Raw genomic sequence first — 18,233 nt, 5'->3', positions numbered from 1 at the left:
TGATGCCAAAATTCTGACAGCACAGTAGTACTTGTTCTGTTTTGGTACATTAGCCAGTGTAGTGCTACGTTGGAGATTAAGTCAGATTTTGAAACTGAAATGCTCCTTCAACTCAGATTTCCAACTCAGAGAATCTGAGCAGTCTTACCAACTCAGAATTAACATCCAAGATGGCAGCAGTGAGTGTAATGGGTAAAAAAAAAATGGTAAAACTTCTAATCTGTGCTGCCACTGCTGTGGTTAAAGAAGCCATGCACTAAGCAGGCTCTGTTTATGGAAAAAGCACAGGGGAAGACTACAAGTAACTAGTGCAGCTTAGGGCAGTATGGCCTCTAATCAGAATGACGATTAATTTAACGTCCTCGATTGCGGTTAAGGAACGATTTATTTTAATTTTTACAAAAGGTGCCATCGTGCTTTTCAGACCAAGGGAGTAAATGCCTCCAAATTTGCAAACCACATAAAAGACCATCATCCAGATCATTCATTCTATCATCATCCAAACTGTTATCATCCTCATGTTATTCCAAAATAACATGATTTAGTTTGAAATTGCTAGAAAAGCCATGTATTTTTTTTTTTCTTTCCATAGGCTAAAATGTTTGCAGTAGTATAAATGCTCAAGCTAATATAATGCAACTAGCATTATACCTTGTGGGGAGATTGGTAGACTACTTGAAGCCATACTAATGTTAACATTTGAATAAACAGTCTACCATCATCAATATCTGCTTATGTCAGGTCTACTGCTACCAAGTGCTACATTTCTGCTATCATGGATTTACTTATTTGGATTCTAATTCCATTTTTGGATCAGGCCTGCCATTTTGGACCAGGGATGATCTCTAATCAGTAGTACTGATACATGGTTGAAGGGCACAGTGTAATGTTCCTGTGTTTGTTCATTATAGAGAATGATGCATCCAACTGAACAGCAGCCACTGTTTTCTGTTTACGCGTTTTAGTTTTTATTATTCTTATAATAAAAACTAAAACCTTTATATTTTTTTTCTGGCAATTCATTCGACTTGTTTGCTCCTCTTAAACTTCGTGATTAATGCTTTCAGCATAAACCATGAAACCATCTCAACAAGCTGCTGCAAATGGACCGTGTTCCCTTTTTCTCACTCCTGAAATGAGCGCACATGAATAATATGCGCACAGGACTCGTAAACATTGTTCTCTCCATTAAACAATGTGAAGCTAATCCAGAGTCCCAATCTTTTCAGCCTGGGGCTCATTAAATATTATTTGATGGTTGAAGAGGCTGAAGGCCGGTAAGCTCGTGTTCGAGGGTGGGAGTGGGATCAAAAGGTTAGACTGCAGCTATTTTCTTCGCCCTATGTCTTCCGAGTATTACTTAAGAATGTCTTTTTGTATTGTCTTGAAGAGAGACGCACAAAGATGGCTCTATTAAGAAACCATATCTTCTGTTTCCTCATAGTTTGAAAGCTTTTGGAGGCATTCCTCTTAAAAGTCTTTCCTTTCCTTCCAAACACACCCACTTAATCACTCGCATGTCTCATACTAACAGAAGTCCAGACAGATGGCATGTACTAAAGTCCAGGTCTGCTGCTGTGACCCGGACGCTGCCAGAATCTATTTCCCCGCATCCGTTCTTCGCCAGAATGCCTGTAAAATATATTATTTGTTGTATGGTTATGAGACGTGCGAGCGATCATGCGCCGGCGCTGAGTGTCGGGCGTCATTGTTGTCTTTTTAAATAAAAGCAGTCCATACCTGGATTTTGTCTCAGTGCATCTTTGTGACGTAAAGAGTGCAAGATGTACATGAACTTTGGTGATGTATGTGGGTATTTATATCTTCATGTGGTTAGTAAGCAGTGAAAGTAGAGCGTTTACCTGCAGCCATATGGCAGCAGAAGCTTTTGGGAGCTTAAATCAACAGCATGTGTTTTTTGGGGTTGGAAGCATGCATATGGTCAGCAGAGAGGCAGCAGGATTAAAAGCAGAAGCAGTAGTTGGTTATGTTCAAGAGAGAGATGAAGGGGAAAGAAACTTGATGAATCCCACCTCCACCCCACCACCCACCCCCGAAGGCATTTTGTAAGTGGGAACACTTGATGGAGTGTACATTGTTCCTTTTTGAAAAGTTGGAGGAATGCAGGACCTGTCTACTTCCCCGCACTCCTCCCTCTTTGATGTTTCACTCTCCCCTCCTCTGTGCCATGTCAGCCACCACCCCCCCCTCCTACACATAAACACAGATTAATCTCTTAAAGTACGCATGCACACACTCCCTTTTCCATTAAATGCACTCCTATTTTTCCCTTAACTTGCATCTTCCCTTCTGACTCGGCCCGACACCCACATACGTAAAGTTTCTGGTGGTTTGTGAGGTCAGAGGGGGCGTGATGGGGGTGGGCGATACCTGCAGCGAATCTCAAACCTGTGACTCTCTCCACACCCCACCACGCAGACGAGCCAAGCCAGAGTGGAGCAGACAAAGCAGCTCCATTTAACTTGTCCCAGATGTGCAGCCCGGCCTCTGTGTGCTGCAGAAACTGTTAGCTGAATGAGTGAAGCCGGTGTGAACGGGGTGCGTGCAGAGTGTGCTACGCAGCGTATGTGTGCACCCAAAATCTGTATTTGGCACAAGCTAAAACTGCTGTTTCTCTGAAGCTAACAGTTTATATTTCTAAACTGACTGTCGCTTGTTTTTAAGTTGTCCCATAATTTTTTATTTTATTTTTTTTAACATCTACCTGAAGCATGCAGAGAATATGAATGCAGACTAAACAAGGGATTGTAGGTCTTTGAAGTGTTAAGCAATCTCCATGACAGTTGAGGCTCTAAGCTGTGGTTTGCTACCATCTTTGTGGAATTAGTAGGTTGAAGGAGTTTACATTGAAGTGTATTTATGTTTGGATATATCCGTATCCTCTCTGTCACTTGTGGATGAACTTGTTTGAGTGAAAGTAGGACTACAAAAATGAAGAAATGCTTCACTGTCAAATTGCCTGTATGTAAAAATCTCACTGTGCTTTTTATGCACAATGTTAAACAGTTTAACTAATAATTAAGTGACTAGTTGCAACTGCAGTTAGCTTTGATGTGTTAAATTCCACCCATCCTGTAATCCATTTTCTTCTGCTGATCCATTTTGGGGTCACAGTGGGCTGGAGCTTGTCCCAGATGTCATAGGGCAAGAGGCACCTTGGACACGTCACTTGTCTGTCACGGGGACAACATAAAGACACCCATTCATGCTCTAGCTTCTTTTTCACCCCTTTTATCATTTGCAACAATGCCATTTATCTTCTATCTCCACACTCTTATTTGGAAAGTTTCCCTAGGTAACAACCAGCTACCTTTATGGCCTTCCTGTCTCATGTTTCTTTACCCGTTGCCGTGACCGACTTCGATGCCACTGTCTTGGATTGCATTTGGTGACTGTAGTCTTCATTCTGCTGTGGACATCTGAAGGTTTCATTAAACCAGAATCTGCAGCAGGTGAAGAACTGGTTCATGTGGGAGAATGTAGTACCACTGTTGCTAACTGCCATCTGAGACGGTGGAGCTGGTCGAACCTCAAGGCTCAGTGAAAACTCTGATTTAGCTGCTTATTGCTCTAATATCCAAATGTTACAGTGTGAGTCCGCTTATAGATCCCCCCTCCCCTTTACCGCTGTGAATATAATCACATTCTGTGGGAAACACTGAATATCATGGAAATACGGTAAACCGTACTATGGTCTGTGCATGCACAAAATCACAGAAACTTCCAGTTAGCTCCTACCCTAACCCTCAGTGCAGCTGTCTGTTATAACCACGCACGTTTATCGAGCTTCTCCAAATTTCCACTCGGGCTCTGCCTCATCCACCCCTGCAAGAATGTGAAATATGTTTGCATGTTTAAAAATGTTCTTTATTCTGTCTGGATTCCTTTTCCATGTTAGTGTTAGTTGGAAAAATCTTGGCAGTAGTCAGCTCCTAAACACAAAGAGGGACTTCTCAGCCATCTCCAAAAGGGAGGCCCGGACACGTCCAAGAAGACTGATTGTTTTGGTTCCTCCATTTGATACTGAGACAAAGATGAAAAACTAACCTCTCATTTAAAAGATACTGCACGTTGCATTTTGAGTTTTTCTTGCCTTTTTTTTTTTTTTTTTAATTATTTTTTTTTAACATGGGAAAGAGACGTAGAAATTTGCTGCTCAGCTCATTCTGCTGTATTTGGAAGCGTTGTGTGAAACCACAACGGATAGTCATGAAAACCAGCTATTTGCGATCCCACGCACGAGGAGAAAGCAGCACAGAGTGCTCTGCATTTTATTAAATCTCGTCTTTTCTAATGCAAACGGGACAAAAAAATGCAAATGTGGGTAAATGTTTTCAGTAGTACACATAGGCTTCACTGTCCTGCATTGTACTGAGCTGTCTGGTTTTGTCCTGCGAGGCTCTGCTCTGTCATGTGAGGTTTCATCCTTTCCTGCATCACGCCATGTTCCTGGTGGTTTTGAAAATGAGGAGCTCCCAGCTGTATGTCTGTGTGTGTCTGTCTGTGGGGCTCAGGAATGGAGCCCACTGCCACAGCATCCAGTGACCTAATGCAAAAGGCAGCAGGGTCGAGCCCTATTCACTATTCTCTCTACATGCCTCGTCTCTCCCTCTCTCCAGTGATTAGTCTCTGCTGTCACTAAGCACTTTGTCACGCTTGGACGAAGACCCTGGTGGGGCCTGGAGGGGTTGTTGGGGCACAGGAATGTCACATGCATAGCTGTACTGTAGCCAGACAGACCAGCAGACTGATGCTTATAGGCTGCTGCTGCAGTGAGCTGATAAAATGCTATGTCCTGTGAAAAATCTCCATATCCAACACTTCTGTTTTATGAGCTGGGAAGTGGCAACTTTTTAGCATTATGAGATTAAAAAAAAAAAGTTTTACGTTTTGGTTAATATGCTTATTGGCGTCCTTGCAGAAACTCTGATGAAAAGATTTGAGTCATGCTTATGTCTGTGTAGTAAATAAGAGGCAGCGGCGCAAGAGAGAGCCAAATGCTGCCGACCAGAAATGGTGTGATCTTCTCCTGTAACTCCTCACAAGAAAGCATAGCTGTGAAAATATAAAAGTGGTCCGTTTATACCTGCAATAACTGCAGAAACACAAAGTTCAACTATTAATTACCCTTTAGGTTGACATTTTTTTTTTTTTTTTTTAATTTATTTTTTAATTTATTTTTTTTTTTACCAATAGCAGTAGTCTGGGAGGTGTTGGATATGACAGCAAAGAGAAAATCAGTGCTTTACTTAAGTACCAAAACTGCAAATTAGTGCTTTTTGTTTAGATTGGCTCTTGGTTGTTTTTGAAGTTCCTCAGCTTGGCTGTTTGTGTCTTGGTTGTATTTGGGCTCACACCACCGTGGAGACCACTGCTAAAGCTGTTCACCAGCTGTGTGTGCAGATGCCTCAACCCACTCCCACATTATGACGATGCTTTTTACAGTGATAAAACCATAAAGCTTAATATCACTGATTGCATTTAATTCTTCCAAAAAACAGCTTTTAAATGGTGAGGAAATGAAGTTCAGTCAAGACTTGTAGATGGTATAAAACATGGATGTAGCCACCATGATGTCACCCATTGTTTTGAACTCTTAGGGTTTTGCTCTCCACAGTATAGGAAGTTTGGTTAACAAGCTGCATTCAGCTGTCTAGTACTACTACATAGTACAGCCGTATAAATAAATAAAAAAGCTGTAATTGTGCTTCATTTTTGTTGAGTGCAAACTTCTGGGTTGGTCTGTACCACACAGTGAGCCATGTTATTAGTCAGCATGCACATGAAGACGTCCAGTCCAGTGACTGAAGAACTGGATGACGCCTAACAGACTTTGGAGTGGCTGCTTTGACAGACGCACGTCCCAAACAGTGTTCAGATGGAATTATGAAGTGGGCAAACTATCCATAAAAGCAAAAACTGTTTATCTACAAGGCTGTAAATGTGCTTTTTAACACTGTATTGTTAGTAAGTTTAACACAAGGGTCCATGATTGACTCCCTTTTGCAGTCAGCCTCAAGTGGCACCCAGAGGAACTGCAATTTTTGCTTCATCTTTCAGCTCAAGAGTTTGCCGCTTATCTTTTCATCCACTATAGTTAGTAATTAGCAGTAGTAATTTTATTTCCACCTGGAGCATCGCAACCTCCCTGAAAGAGCAGAACAAAGAAAAACGGGTAATATTTATTAGTTCAGATACAGTATAAGGAGGACTGGGGCAGCAGTGGGTTGTAAAGCGGCTTGCAGGTGACCAGTAACTGTAGCCATACTAAGATAGCTTAAGTAGCATGCACGTGAGATTAGCCAGTCAAATGCCTGGTATCAGCTGGCATTGACATTAGCTTATCTGCTATGTTTGATTAGTGTCTTACACCGTATTTGCAGCAGTGTTTAACTCCTATGTGTACACTCACGTGATGGTACAAGACGCACTAATGACTGACTTTATCAGTTCAGGCTCTGGTTCCAGCAGGTACTTTGTTTTTCTCTGTGGTTGCACTCTTTTCCTGCACAGGTGCAAGCGAAACTTTTAACTTACTGCTCACACATCTTGAAGGTGACCCCTAACACTTTGTATGTGACAGTGCACTGGACTGATGATGTCAGACAGAGTGGCTTATACAAGCAAACAAACCCAGGTTCAATTCCCTGCGATTTTATTTTCCTCCGTTAAATCGTGTGTGTTAGCCATGTTGTATCAAACATGAAAATACCAAAGCTGAGAGAGAGAGAGGGCTTAAAGCACAGCCTCAAAATGGAAGTGCACTCTTGCTGTGGTTCATTTCCATCGACTTTGCCCCTCTGAAGTTGTTTTGAGTCGGTGGGAATGTCAGAAGACCTGCCAGGAACAAGTGTGCAGTGTGGTCCTAATGGCTGGGTCGTAAAACTCTTTAGATTCCTGCTTTTTATGGGAAATGCTGGAAAAGCAGTAGGACTTGAAAACGCCTTCTTTTCACAGCTTTGGTTAACTAGAGTCGGGCTTGAGTGGAACAGAGGCTATTTTTCCAGTTTTTTCCCCTTTGGCTTTGTAAGCTGTGAACAGTATGGGGCATTTAATAGCAGCTGAGAACCAGGCAGAAACTCATTTGCTAACCAGCTTTTCAAGGATTCATTAAAAACTTGGGGTAAAACAAACAAACAGAAAAATGTATGTCAGAAAAGGCGCTCATTAGCCAAAAAAATGATAGTCAGGTTTAAAATAGGCACTTGCTGTGTTTCTTGTCTTGACGTAATGCAGGAGTTCAACCTGATCGGAGATATCGCCGACTACATTAACCACCACATTCTTGGAGTGGCAGGCACACACATCAACAGAGAGCAGAATGTAGCCTCCTTTTCACCTCTGACCTCGAAGCAGTCGGCGCCACATAAGGTGGTGTTCTGGCATCGTGGTGCATTTGGAGCCAGTATTGCTAAATAAAACTCCTTCACATGTTGATTTAAGCATTGCAACACTGAATTCCTCTCAAAGGAATCAGAGCTCCCGTATTACCTTTGCTGATACTTCACACCTCAGCTGTGAAACGTTATTTAAGGGAACATTTTTGTTTGTTTTCATTTGTTTTTTTCCCCATCTCTGTCATCATTCAACCTCACTCCTCTGGTTTGGCTTGGCTTGAGCTCCCTAGTATTTCAGGGCAAAGTAACAGTACAAACAGCTGTTATATGCATGCACACTTGATAGTAAGTGTTCCTAAATTTGACTCCTTTTCTATTCCATACTGTGATCAACATTTAGTCTTCTCACAGGCTTTTAATTATTAGGTCGAACCTGCAAACACTCAGCGTTGACCCGGCATTCTTTGATCAGCGGGTTCACATCAGCTTACCCATCATGCTTCATCGTGCTGCAGGGATTAAGTTTGTCAGGAGTTGTTATGTTAACCATCGTGTTATCAGCTGGAACATTCTCACTTTGGGTTTGTGAGTGTCTCCCACACTTGGCAGGGCTATGACACTGATGGTTCATCCTTACTGGGTTCTTTTCCAAGTCATTGACCTTTTTAATAAGATTTAGTTTAGAAACATTTTATTTTTCATGCAAACCTTCAATTAAGAGAGAGTTTTCCTGCTTTATTAAATCCTAAAGAAACACATGTGAGTTTACCAAAAAGGCACACAGTGTCTTTGCTTATGTAGAGGGGTTTTCAACAGGCTGCAGACACTAGGTGTTGAGCTTTTGCCGTGGAAAGGTGCTTTTTAATTTGATTAATCTATTACCCCAGCCCTGCAGACAGACATGAACTGACTAAGTTTTGTGGCCGCTGTTTTGTGTTCTTCTTCTACTCAACATCTCAATTTGATTGGCTACATATCACCCAACTAGCTAGATGTGATCCATCATCAGTTTATCTACTGATTATTTTCTTGAGAAGCAGGTTTTTATAAGGACTTTTTTTTTTTCCTAAATATAAAATGACTTCAGGCTTTCCCATGAAGTGTGTTGCAACTCGCAGCGTTGCCTGTGGCTGTTTGTCGTTGTTATTTAATACCTTTCGTCGTGGCTCTCTTGGCTCTCATTCTTTCAGCAAACTATGTGGTGTTACTTAGTGTTTGGTACTTGCCTGCTGAGGTGTGTGGAGTTTGAGGCTTTCTTTTTAGAGAGGTAAACAGTCGTCTGCATACATTTTGATTGTGTCACAAGTTGTTTTTGTTGTCGTCATCGTTGTTGTCTTGGTTTTGTTTTTGATTTCCCTCCATCTTATTTATAATAGTATTGGAAATAAAGAAGATAATTTGGGGCAGATTTTATACAGTGACCCTTTTTAAAAATGCAAACACAATCCCAAAGAGCTTAACTAGTCTTTCCTCTTCAGCTCTTTCCCTTTGGATATATCAGCACACCACTGTTGTCTGTTGTAAATATGCAAGTCCCTTAAAGCAAATTACAGAAATATATGCTTCTTTGGGGTTTTGCAGAACAGCTGTGAGCCATTACATACAAACTACAGTCTTTTCAGTCAGGAAAAAAAAAAATCTGTTGCCCCATATACCGCCACGATGTGGCGTGGCATTGCTTCAGTCTGAGGTGAGGGTGTGGAAGGAGGGTGTTGCACCGAAAACCTGTAATGACATTCTAGCTGCAATCCCACCCAACATGGTTCCCATCAGACAGACTTTCACTTGTGGTAGAAATTCCCGCGCTGCAGCGAATGCCTCGTCTGGATTCAATCAAATCAGCTTCTGCCGCAACATGCACAATAAATTTTAGAATACCAAGCACCAAGTTTGATTATATTCAGACTGTCTCTGCTAAAAAAATGCATTTTTACAAAGCAATTTATTCTTCCTTATCGGGCACTTCTGGCACAGCAGCTTGGCTTGAGTCTGTGACGACTTGACAACATTATTTCATGCTGAGCCAGGAGATGTCAGTCTTATAGTTTGCACATTTCTCATTTCTATTTTTGCCTTGTTTTTCATTTTGTTTCCCTATGATTTTTATGGTCGACAGCACTGCCGATTTCATGGGAGCTGCTTCCGTTCACCTAACGGCATTAAGACCCTGAGCACACGCTGCGTTTCACAGCAATTATATTCTTTTCTCTACTTTTCATGTCCATCATACAGACATTATCAGAAAGAGATATGACACTCAAAGTATTCTGAATAGAAATTGTAGACTTCATATTAAAAAGATGGACGCAGCTTTCAGTCTGACAAGTGCAGCCAAGGCAAAAGTGTCTTAAACTATCTTAATCTGTGAGTATTACAGAGTATTACTGAAGTGTTACTGAAGTGTTACTGAATAAAACATGATCATTTTGCTCATTTTTGGAATATAAAAAGAGGAAAAAGCAGAGTATGATTGAGGGCAAGCCTAACTTGTGAGTGCAGCATCCTTCAATTTCTCAGTTAGTTTCAACTAAGATGGCATTGTGAGAACTCTGCTCAAGCCTTCACTAACAAATTGTTAACCTGACGATGTTCAATCCATCTTTTTTTTTTTTTTTAAAGTTTATTCTCTTAATTCAAAAAAAAAAAAAAAAAAATCTCTAAAAACCAAAAATTGCAGTTGTCCCACCCTCTGACCCCACAGAGCCAATCAAAACTGATGCATGCACACAGTCGAGGTTCGCGACTTAGCTGCCACCACAGAGCTGGCATTTGGTATTTTGTTGTTAAGGTTGGGCTGTAGGTAAGTGTATTCAAAACATGACTTAACCCGCCTGGAAAACTTCCCAGATTCGTTGCCAAGATGCATGCCGAGAGGATGGATTTTGGCAAAAATAGAACAATATTGCTTAGTCATCAGTCTGCACACAGAAGAGGAGGTTGTAGAAGAATATACGATGATGATGAGTCGGCACTACATATAGAGGTGTATGGCAGAGGTCCTGAGGCTGGAGCTGGCTCAGAATCTAAATTTATTTCAGTGTTTGAATAAAGGCCCAACAAATACTGTGTGCCGAACCATCAGTGCACAGTCAAACACACAATTTCATTTTTTTTTTAAAAAGTGTCCCTAACAGTCGGGCAAACATGAGTCATAGTAATGGAAGTGCTGGAGCTGATTCTCCTGTCTGGGGACCTTCGCTTCCTGTCACATCAAGGTTTACTGTGTCCAGATTTCCTGCCTGCCTGAGAAGGGAAGATTAGAGAGCTATCAAGTGTTTTTTTTGGGGTTTTTTTCTCTCCTCTTATTTGCATCTCTTTGTCAGAAACACAACTCAGTGAACATGTTTAATCATGTGTGAGTCAATGTGGAACTGTTAATACACACTCATCCCTTCTTTTTTTTTAAAAATGGTTTGTTGTTGTTTTTTGTTTAATGCTCAGCAATGATTAGATTTTTAAAATGTCAGTCACTCACTGACAGGGTGATCCAGGCCACTGATTTCCAACCAGGGAAAAAGAGGTGCTTTTTCTATAGAACAATTTAATTGAAAAGCTGAGTGAACCTGAACAAATTTGGCCTGAAAAGTTAATTAAAAGTAATTAATAAATGCAGACAGAACAAAAGGTAAGGGGTGACTGGTTAAAATTGCTGTTTAAAATGATGTTCAGAGCAGATTTTAAATTCCATCCATCCATTTGCTTCCACTTATCCTTTCCAGGGTCGCGGGGGGCGCTGATCCCAGCGGTCATAGGGCGAGAGCCGGGGTACACCCTGGACAGGTCGCCAGTCTGTCGCAGGGCCAACACACAGGGACAGACAACCATTCACGCTCACATTCACTCACACATTCACACCTAGTCCTAGATTTTAAATTACAAATGAAAATTGATCAAAGTTCAATAATGACTGAAATGGCTAAAAGTAATTTCTAGAGACTTTGTGTAGTTAAAGCTTTGAGCAGTTACAGTTTTAACATATCTGATACACTCTCTGACAGTTTGACATGATGACAAATGATTAACATTATAAACAATTAGGAGTTAAATAACAGTCGATTGGAATTGCTTCAGAGTTGGGGGGGGGGGATGACGATGTTCCTGTGGGGGGTTGTCAGATTATAAAAAGGCTAGGGAGCACTAATCAAGTCCACCATGAAAGCCTCCATTGTTTCATCGATGGCTCTGAATTTGTGGTTGGAAACATCGAGCATTAACTGAGATTAGCAAACCAATCTTCCCTCAGCTCATTCTTTCCACATCGTGTTGTCTCATTGTCCTTTGAGGTCACTTGTGAACTGAGGTCGTGGAAGACGGTTCACTTTTTAATTAGCTATAAAGAGCACAATGAGTTTTGTTTTTTGTTTTTTAAACATTTGATACTGAGTTGTATGGGTTATGGTACATGTACCTCATGCGACTTTGTCTCTGCGTGCAGAAATGCAACCCTGTTATTCATGTAGCTGCAGCCTGGTAGCAGAGGGGTGGGTCACAGCTTTCTTCACTGGAATGCTCTGCAAACTCAGCAGTTTATATATACACACACACACACACACACACACACACACACACACACACACACACACACACACACACACACACACACACACACACACACACACACACACACACACACACAGAGCTTCTCAGCATCTGAATCTAGTTGACCTGTTCAAGTTTTGCACTTTTGCATAGAAACCTTGTGAGTAAACCTCTGAGCACTCCAGTGTTGTTTATAACTTTCCTCTAATAATTAAAATATTGTGTCAAATCTGGAATAAAAGTTGTGTAAATGATTAGCAGGTGTTTCCCAGGACAGTTCGGGTCAGCTACATCTGTGCATCATTTGCACAAAGGTTGCTGAGTTTGTAACAGAGGTTTTGATAATCTTTTTTATCTTTTTTTTTTTAATGTTTTGTTCCAGATTTATATTTTTGTTCTTTGACTAGTTTTCCATGATTCATACTTGCAAATAGTTATTTTTCTATGGGGCCTTGGAGCGGCTCTGCCTCTCCTATTAAGCCAAGTTTCTTCTGATTAGCTGCCCCTCATTGACTGAAAGTTCTAGCAGCAGGTGGGTGGGGCTTCTGCACTCACAGGGATTTCTTCTTCCACATGCTAATCTCATTTGAACCTTTTTATTTTTAATGTGGAAAAAAACACCATTTTGACAGAAAATTCATCCTCCCCTCATCCTCATATTGTTGAAGGTTTAACACTGTGGGCAATGCACATGGAAGAAAAATATTTTAAACTGCTTTGAACTGGTTTTCTTGTCACTAAATCTTTTTCTTTCTCTGTCTCGTCTCTTTCTTTGCAGAAGAGATGGACTATACCAACTTTGCCTCCAACACCATAACACGTAAGAAGAAGCCTGTGGTCGCGCTGCGCAACGACGTCAACCGCAAGCGTCCTCACATCCGCATCGGCATGCCACAGGACTTCCGACCCGTTTCCTCAATCATTGATGTGGACATCCTACCTGAATCTCACCGCCGTGTCCGCCTGTATCGCCACGGTTCAGACAAACCTTTGGGCTTTTACATTCGAGATGGGGTCAGCGTGCGCGTGACTTCTCACGGACTGGAGAAAGTACCTGGCATCTTCATATCTCGGCTGGTGCCTGGAGGTTTGGCGGAGAGCACCGGGCTGCTGGCGGTTAATGACGAGGTGCTGGAGGTGAACGGCATTGAAGTGACTGGGAAATCATTGGATCAGGTAACGGATATGATGATCGCCAACAGCCACAACCTGATTGTTACCGTCAAACCAGTGAATCAGCGCAACAACGTGGTCCGCAGCAGCAGGATCTCCGGCAGCTCGGGCCAGTCGTCCGATAGCAACGGCTCAACCGGTCACATGTATGTAAACACAGGGGGGATGCCACCTTCTGGGGCACATGGTTATCAGGATGACCTGGAGAGTGACGAGGATAATGACGTCGTCATAGAGAAAAACATCAAGAGGCCATCTCAGAGGTCCAATGCTTCGCTGGCATCCAGTGCATCCCGCACACAACACCAGAATCCGACCACCACCTCAGGCTCGGCGGCTCCTCCGAGCCCTCCCACACGACCACTGTCGGTGGTCTCCACTGCTTCCTTCCACTCCCAGCAGAGTCTAAACGGAGGGTCCCACCACCACCAACACAGCAGCCTGAGCTATCAGTTCCACAAAGACCTTAACCTTCAGCACAACCCACACCAGCAGTCCCTTCACAGCCATCAACCCCACGCGCAGCTTCATCATACCAGCAACCCAGCCCTCCGCCACAGCAACGGCAGCCTGCACAAAATCCTCAGCTCACTGAAAACTGACCCACGAAACAGTCTCGCACTTCCCAGAGGAGGGGTGGAGGAGGACGGCACTGTCATTACCCTATAATACTTACAAACACAGACACACAAACATCCCGACTGCTCAGAGACTAAACTGGAACAGCTAAATAATGAGCATGTACGTGTTTTGTCAGATACTAACTGTAACTTCTGTCTGGTTTTACAAAACCTTTGATGTTAGAAAGTTGCAAACAGGAAAGAGTATTGTGTACATATTTCTTGTGGGTTTTTTTGTTTGTTTGTTTTTTTTAAAGTCCTCTTTATCATACATGAGAAAATTTGTATGTTTTGTAATAAGCATCAGAACAAATAACTGTTTTTAGGCGAGTCCACTATCGTAGTTCTGAATGTACCTACAGCCTCATGTCTTTACTTAGTGACCACTTTTTATTAAGACCCTTTTCATTCTTCTTACTGGGACCAACTGGGGTTTGTTTATGTGGATGTTTTAAAGAGTAAATCTATATTTCTTATATTCTGATGAATGCTGTGTAGAGTATTTTTGTTTTGTTTTTTAATAGGTCTTTTATGCTTTATGATCAAATCCTTGTATCTGTTTCAATAAATTATTCTGTCTCACAATTATGCAAACTATAAATGTGATGTTTGCTTCACTACTTATGCACTTAATGGCTTCTAAATTGAGACAATCATTTCTGCATTTATACAATTATCTTTTTAGCTTGTTAGAGCTTTCAGACTACAACTGGTCACTTTATTAGGCACACCTTATTGCTGTTTTAACTCCTTATTCATGGCACAGATTCACAGAGGTGCTCATTCCTCCAATATTTTGGTCAATATTGACCCGATAGCATCACATCGTAGCTGCAGATTTCTCGGCTGATGTCATTATCCCATTCCACCACATTCCTAAGAATTGAGAGCTGATGACAATAGAGACCATTTCAGTACAGTGAACTCACTGTCATGGTCAAGAAACCAGTTTGAGGGTTGATTTGAATTCTGACATGTTGTGTTATCCTGCAGGAAGCAGCCATGGGTACAGTGTGGTCATAAAGGGATGGAGATGGTTGGCAACGACACTCAGGCTGTGTGTCGCTCTGCACTAAAGACCCCAGAGCATGCCAGGAAAATATACCCCATACAGCTATATCACCAGCTTGATGTTTTGTGTTTTCAGAGATGCTCATCTACACACCATGGTTCTAACAAGTTATTTGTTACTACAACTTAGAGCAGTATGACCATTCTCCTCTGACCTCTGAAAACAACTCATTTTCACCCAGAGAACTACCACTCACTGGATTGTTTTATTTATTTTTTGGGGGGTGTTTTCTCTGTAAACTCTAGAGGTGGCTGTCCGGGGAAAATCCCAACATATCAGCAGTTTCTGAAATACTTAGACCAGCCCCTCTAAGTATTTCAGTTATGCCACTTAAAAGTTACTTAAATCAACTTTCTTCTACATTCTGATGCTCTGCATGAACTTCAGCTGGTTTACTGACCACATCTACATGCAAAAATGGATATGAGTTATGTTATATACAATTTATATAGATATTTGTGTTAATGAGCAATAGTACAGGTGTACCTAATGAAGTGGCCAGTGAGTGCATTTGCTTTAAACAGTATTTTTGTACTAAACGGACACAAGATGCTGTTTAGCACAGATGACTGCATGAATTTTACTAAAAGTGGAAAAACAAGTTTTGGTTTCAAACTAAAGGCCAGAAGCTTTTCATTCAACTCAAAGCTGATGGTGAAACAAAGAGGCTGACATTCCAGTTCAGAGTAACTAGGAACTCATAACCACACAGTGTGGCGTAAGTGGTGTGAATTTCTGGAACACCATTTCTGAAGCTTAAGTAAAAGTAATCCTGACTCGTGTAAAACCACAAAGACTACTATTTAAAGGTGATGAGTCTGTAGTGATGTCATCTGTACCTCAATCAAGTCATTTAATGCTACAGTGAAAGCCACCAGTCCTAGGCTTTTAGAAAGCAGTAGCCAGGCTGAAGAAGAAGATAAGAAATTAAGGTCTTGTTTCACAAAATGATTCACTTTAGACATCACAAAGTCAAGACGTAGACTATCTGAAGGTTGAATTCCTTGAGTCAGGCAGAGCTTTATCATCATTTTGCTTTTGGCTACAGCCTGTGCTTCCAACCTAGATATGCAACTGGAATGCATGTCAGAGGCCCTCCGGCAGCAGCGGCAGCAAACATCTTTCACTTCTCTGCTAATGAATGTTTTTCCTCCTGTGTTTGTTCAGGGTGCCACACTGCTCATACAGCTAATAGATCCTTCACACCCAACTAGTCAGCACTGTCAGTCAGCAGACTGTGGGTTTAGCTGGAGCCCTGAAATCCTAACTGTCACACAATCAGTCTTCACTATCTGTGTCCTTTTATCAGAATCAGCCGAGGAAGGGCACTTACAGTTAGAAACAGTTATGTTATGTTCCCCACATGTGATACAGATGTTCAGCTGATAGGATATAGGATTCAAGCGCACACTGATTAAAGCCGACAAACTCAAAATAAACAGACGTGGCCGCCTTAATGCTTTCTTGGACATGAACACGTCCAACTGAAGATCTGAGGTTCAGAGGGAATTATTGGAAACGTCTGCACCAGCCTGACGGATTTGACAGGTAATCCTTTTCATTGGATACTTTGTATGCTAAAACGTGTTAAACCCCTTTGATCATAGGCAGGTTTTTTTCTGCATACAAAACATGTTGACCTGTGTCAGACATTTGAACTCCCCCAATTCCCTCACAATGTCGTATTTCACTCTGCCACATGCTGGTCGACACTGGAATAACACGTACTGAAATGTTAAAAGTTACTGTTGCATTTTATCAGACCAGACAATCTTTTTTTTTTTCCTATTGCAAGAGTCCTTGGTGCTTTAAAAAAAAAAAAAAAAAACTACAGCACTTTCCATGACCTGAATTTCATCTTGTTGATTATGCTTATGCTTCTCACTGGCTACCCAACTGTCACCTATGCCCCTCCCAAAAACGGTGGCACATACAGGAGGTCTGTGGTCCGATCCCCAGCTCCTGCATCCGCATGTTAAAGTGTCCTTGGGAAAGATAAATACATACATACCATATGAGTTTGCATGTGTATGAAAGAGTTAAAGATGTGTCTGTGGATGTGCAGCTTCCAGTGTATGTTTATGTAGAGGGAGAAGACTTGGATGGAAAGACAAAATTATAAGTTCTCACAGTGGATTAGTAGATAGTAGTGATCACTGCTGTGAAATTCAGCTTCAGGCCCAGTATTGTGTGATTAACCTTACTAACTTGATAGCAGAGCACCACAGTGGTGCATCAGCGCACAGGTTTAAACCTGTCCAAAGACCCCATCAGGTTAATTGGGGATTCTAATTGGCTGTTGGTGTGATGATAAATGGTTATCTGTCTTTCTGCGTTAGCCTGTACCCAGCTTTTCACCCAATGTTAATGTTATGTCCAGTTTAAACAAATTATAATAATTGACAGAGGTAAATACAAAATGCAGTTTTTAGATGATGATTGAATTTATTAGGCTACCCAAACCAACTTGGCGACCTAAAGAAAATACTCCAAGAGTGGATCAGTGACTCCCCCAGGAGGTCACAAAATTACCCAGAACAACATCTGAAGAACTGCAGGTATAACTTGCCTCATTTAAGGTCAATGTTCATGATTTAACAATAATAAAGAGACTGGGGGAAAATTGCATCAACAGGAGAGGTTCAAGAAGAAAACCACTGCTGAGAACAGAAAGGCAAATATGCCAAAAAGCATTTTGATGAGCCCCAAGACTTTTGAGAAAATATTGTGTGGACTGACAAGAAAAGGGTTGAACTTTTTGGAAGGCCCGTTACATCTGGTGTAAAACTAGCATTTCAAAAAAAAAAGAACATCATACAGAGAATCAAAAGTATTGGTGGTAATGTGATGGTCTGGGTCTGCTTTGCTGCTTCAGGATCAGGATAGATGGAAACATGGTAAATGGTAAATGGACTGGTTCTTCTACATATCGTCCACCCGAGTATGAATTTTGCGCTCTACCAGAAAAAGGTGAAAAAGCTTAATGCCCTGATACTCAAATCTGGCAGCAGGATAATGATCCAAAACACACAAGCAAGCCCCCTCTGAACGGCTTACAAAAACCCCCCCCAAAAACCCAAAATGAAGTCAAAGTCTGGACTTAAATCAGATTTTGATGCTATGGCATGACCTTAAACAGGACATTCATGCTTGAAAACCCTCCAGTGAGGCTGAAATAAACAAATTCTGCAAATAAGAGTGGGCCAAAATACTTTCACAGAGATGTGTAAGACTCACTGCCACTTAGCACTAAGGCTTGATTGTAGTTCTTGCTGCCTACAGATAGCACAACCAGTTATTAGGTTTAGGGGAGATTCCTTTTTCACACAGGGTCAGGTAGCTTTTTTTCCTTAATAAATGCAATCATAATTTTAAAACTGCCTTATTTTATTTACTTTGGATATCTTTGTCTAATATTAAAATTAATTTGATAATCTGAAATGTTTAAGCGTGACAAATATGCAAAAAAAA

General features: G+C 41.4%; 1 protein-coding gene across 1 annotated transcript in view; it reads left to right on the top strand.

The window, feature by feature from the left end:
• pard6gb (par-6 family cell polarity regulator gamma b) overlaps window positions 1-14,278 on the top strand; it is a 35,825-nt gene extending 21,547 nt beyond the window's left edge. Inside the window, exon 3 of the mRNA XM_003444089.5 lies at window positions 12,676-14,278. Coding sequence (XP_003444137.1) covers window positions 12,676-13,739 — 1,064 coding nt within the window. The 3' untranslated portion in view covers window positions 13,740-14,278. The remainder of the gene's footprint in view (window positions 1-12,675) is intronic.
• Window positions 14,279-18,233: the final 3,955 nt, after the last annotated feature.

This window comes from Oreochromis niloticus, linkage group LG22 (genome assembly GCF_001858045.2).
Source record: "Oreochromis niloticus isolate F11D_XX linkage group LG22, O_niloticus_UMD_NMBU, whole genome shotgun sequence".
In the NCBI taxonomy this organism is placed as follows: Eukaryota; Metazoa; Chordata; class Actinopteri; order Cichliformes; family Cichlidae; genus Oreochromis; species Oreochromis niloticus.
The sequence above is the reverse complement of the archived record's forward strand: the minus strand, read 5'-3'. Positions and strand labels throughout refer to the sequence as shown.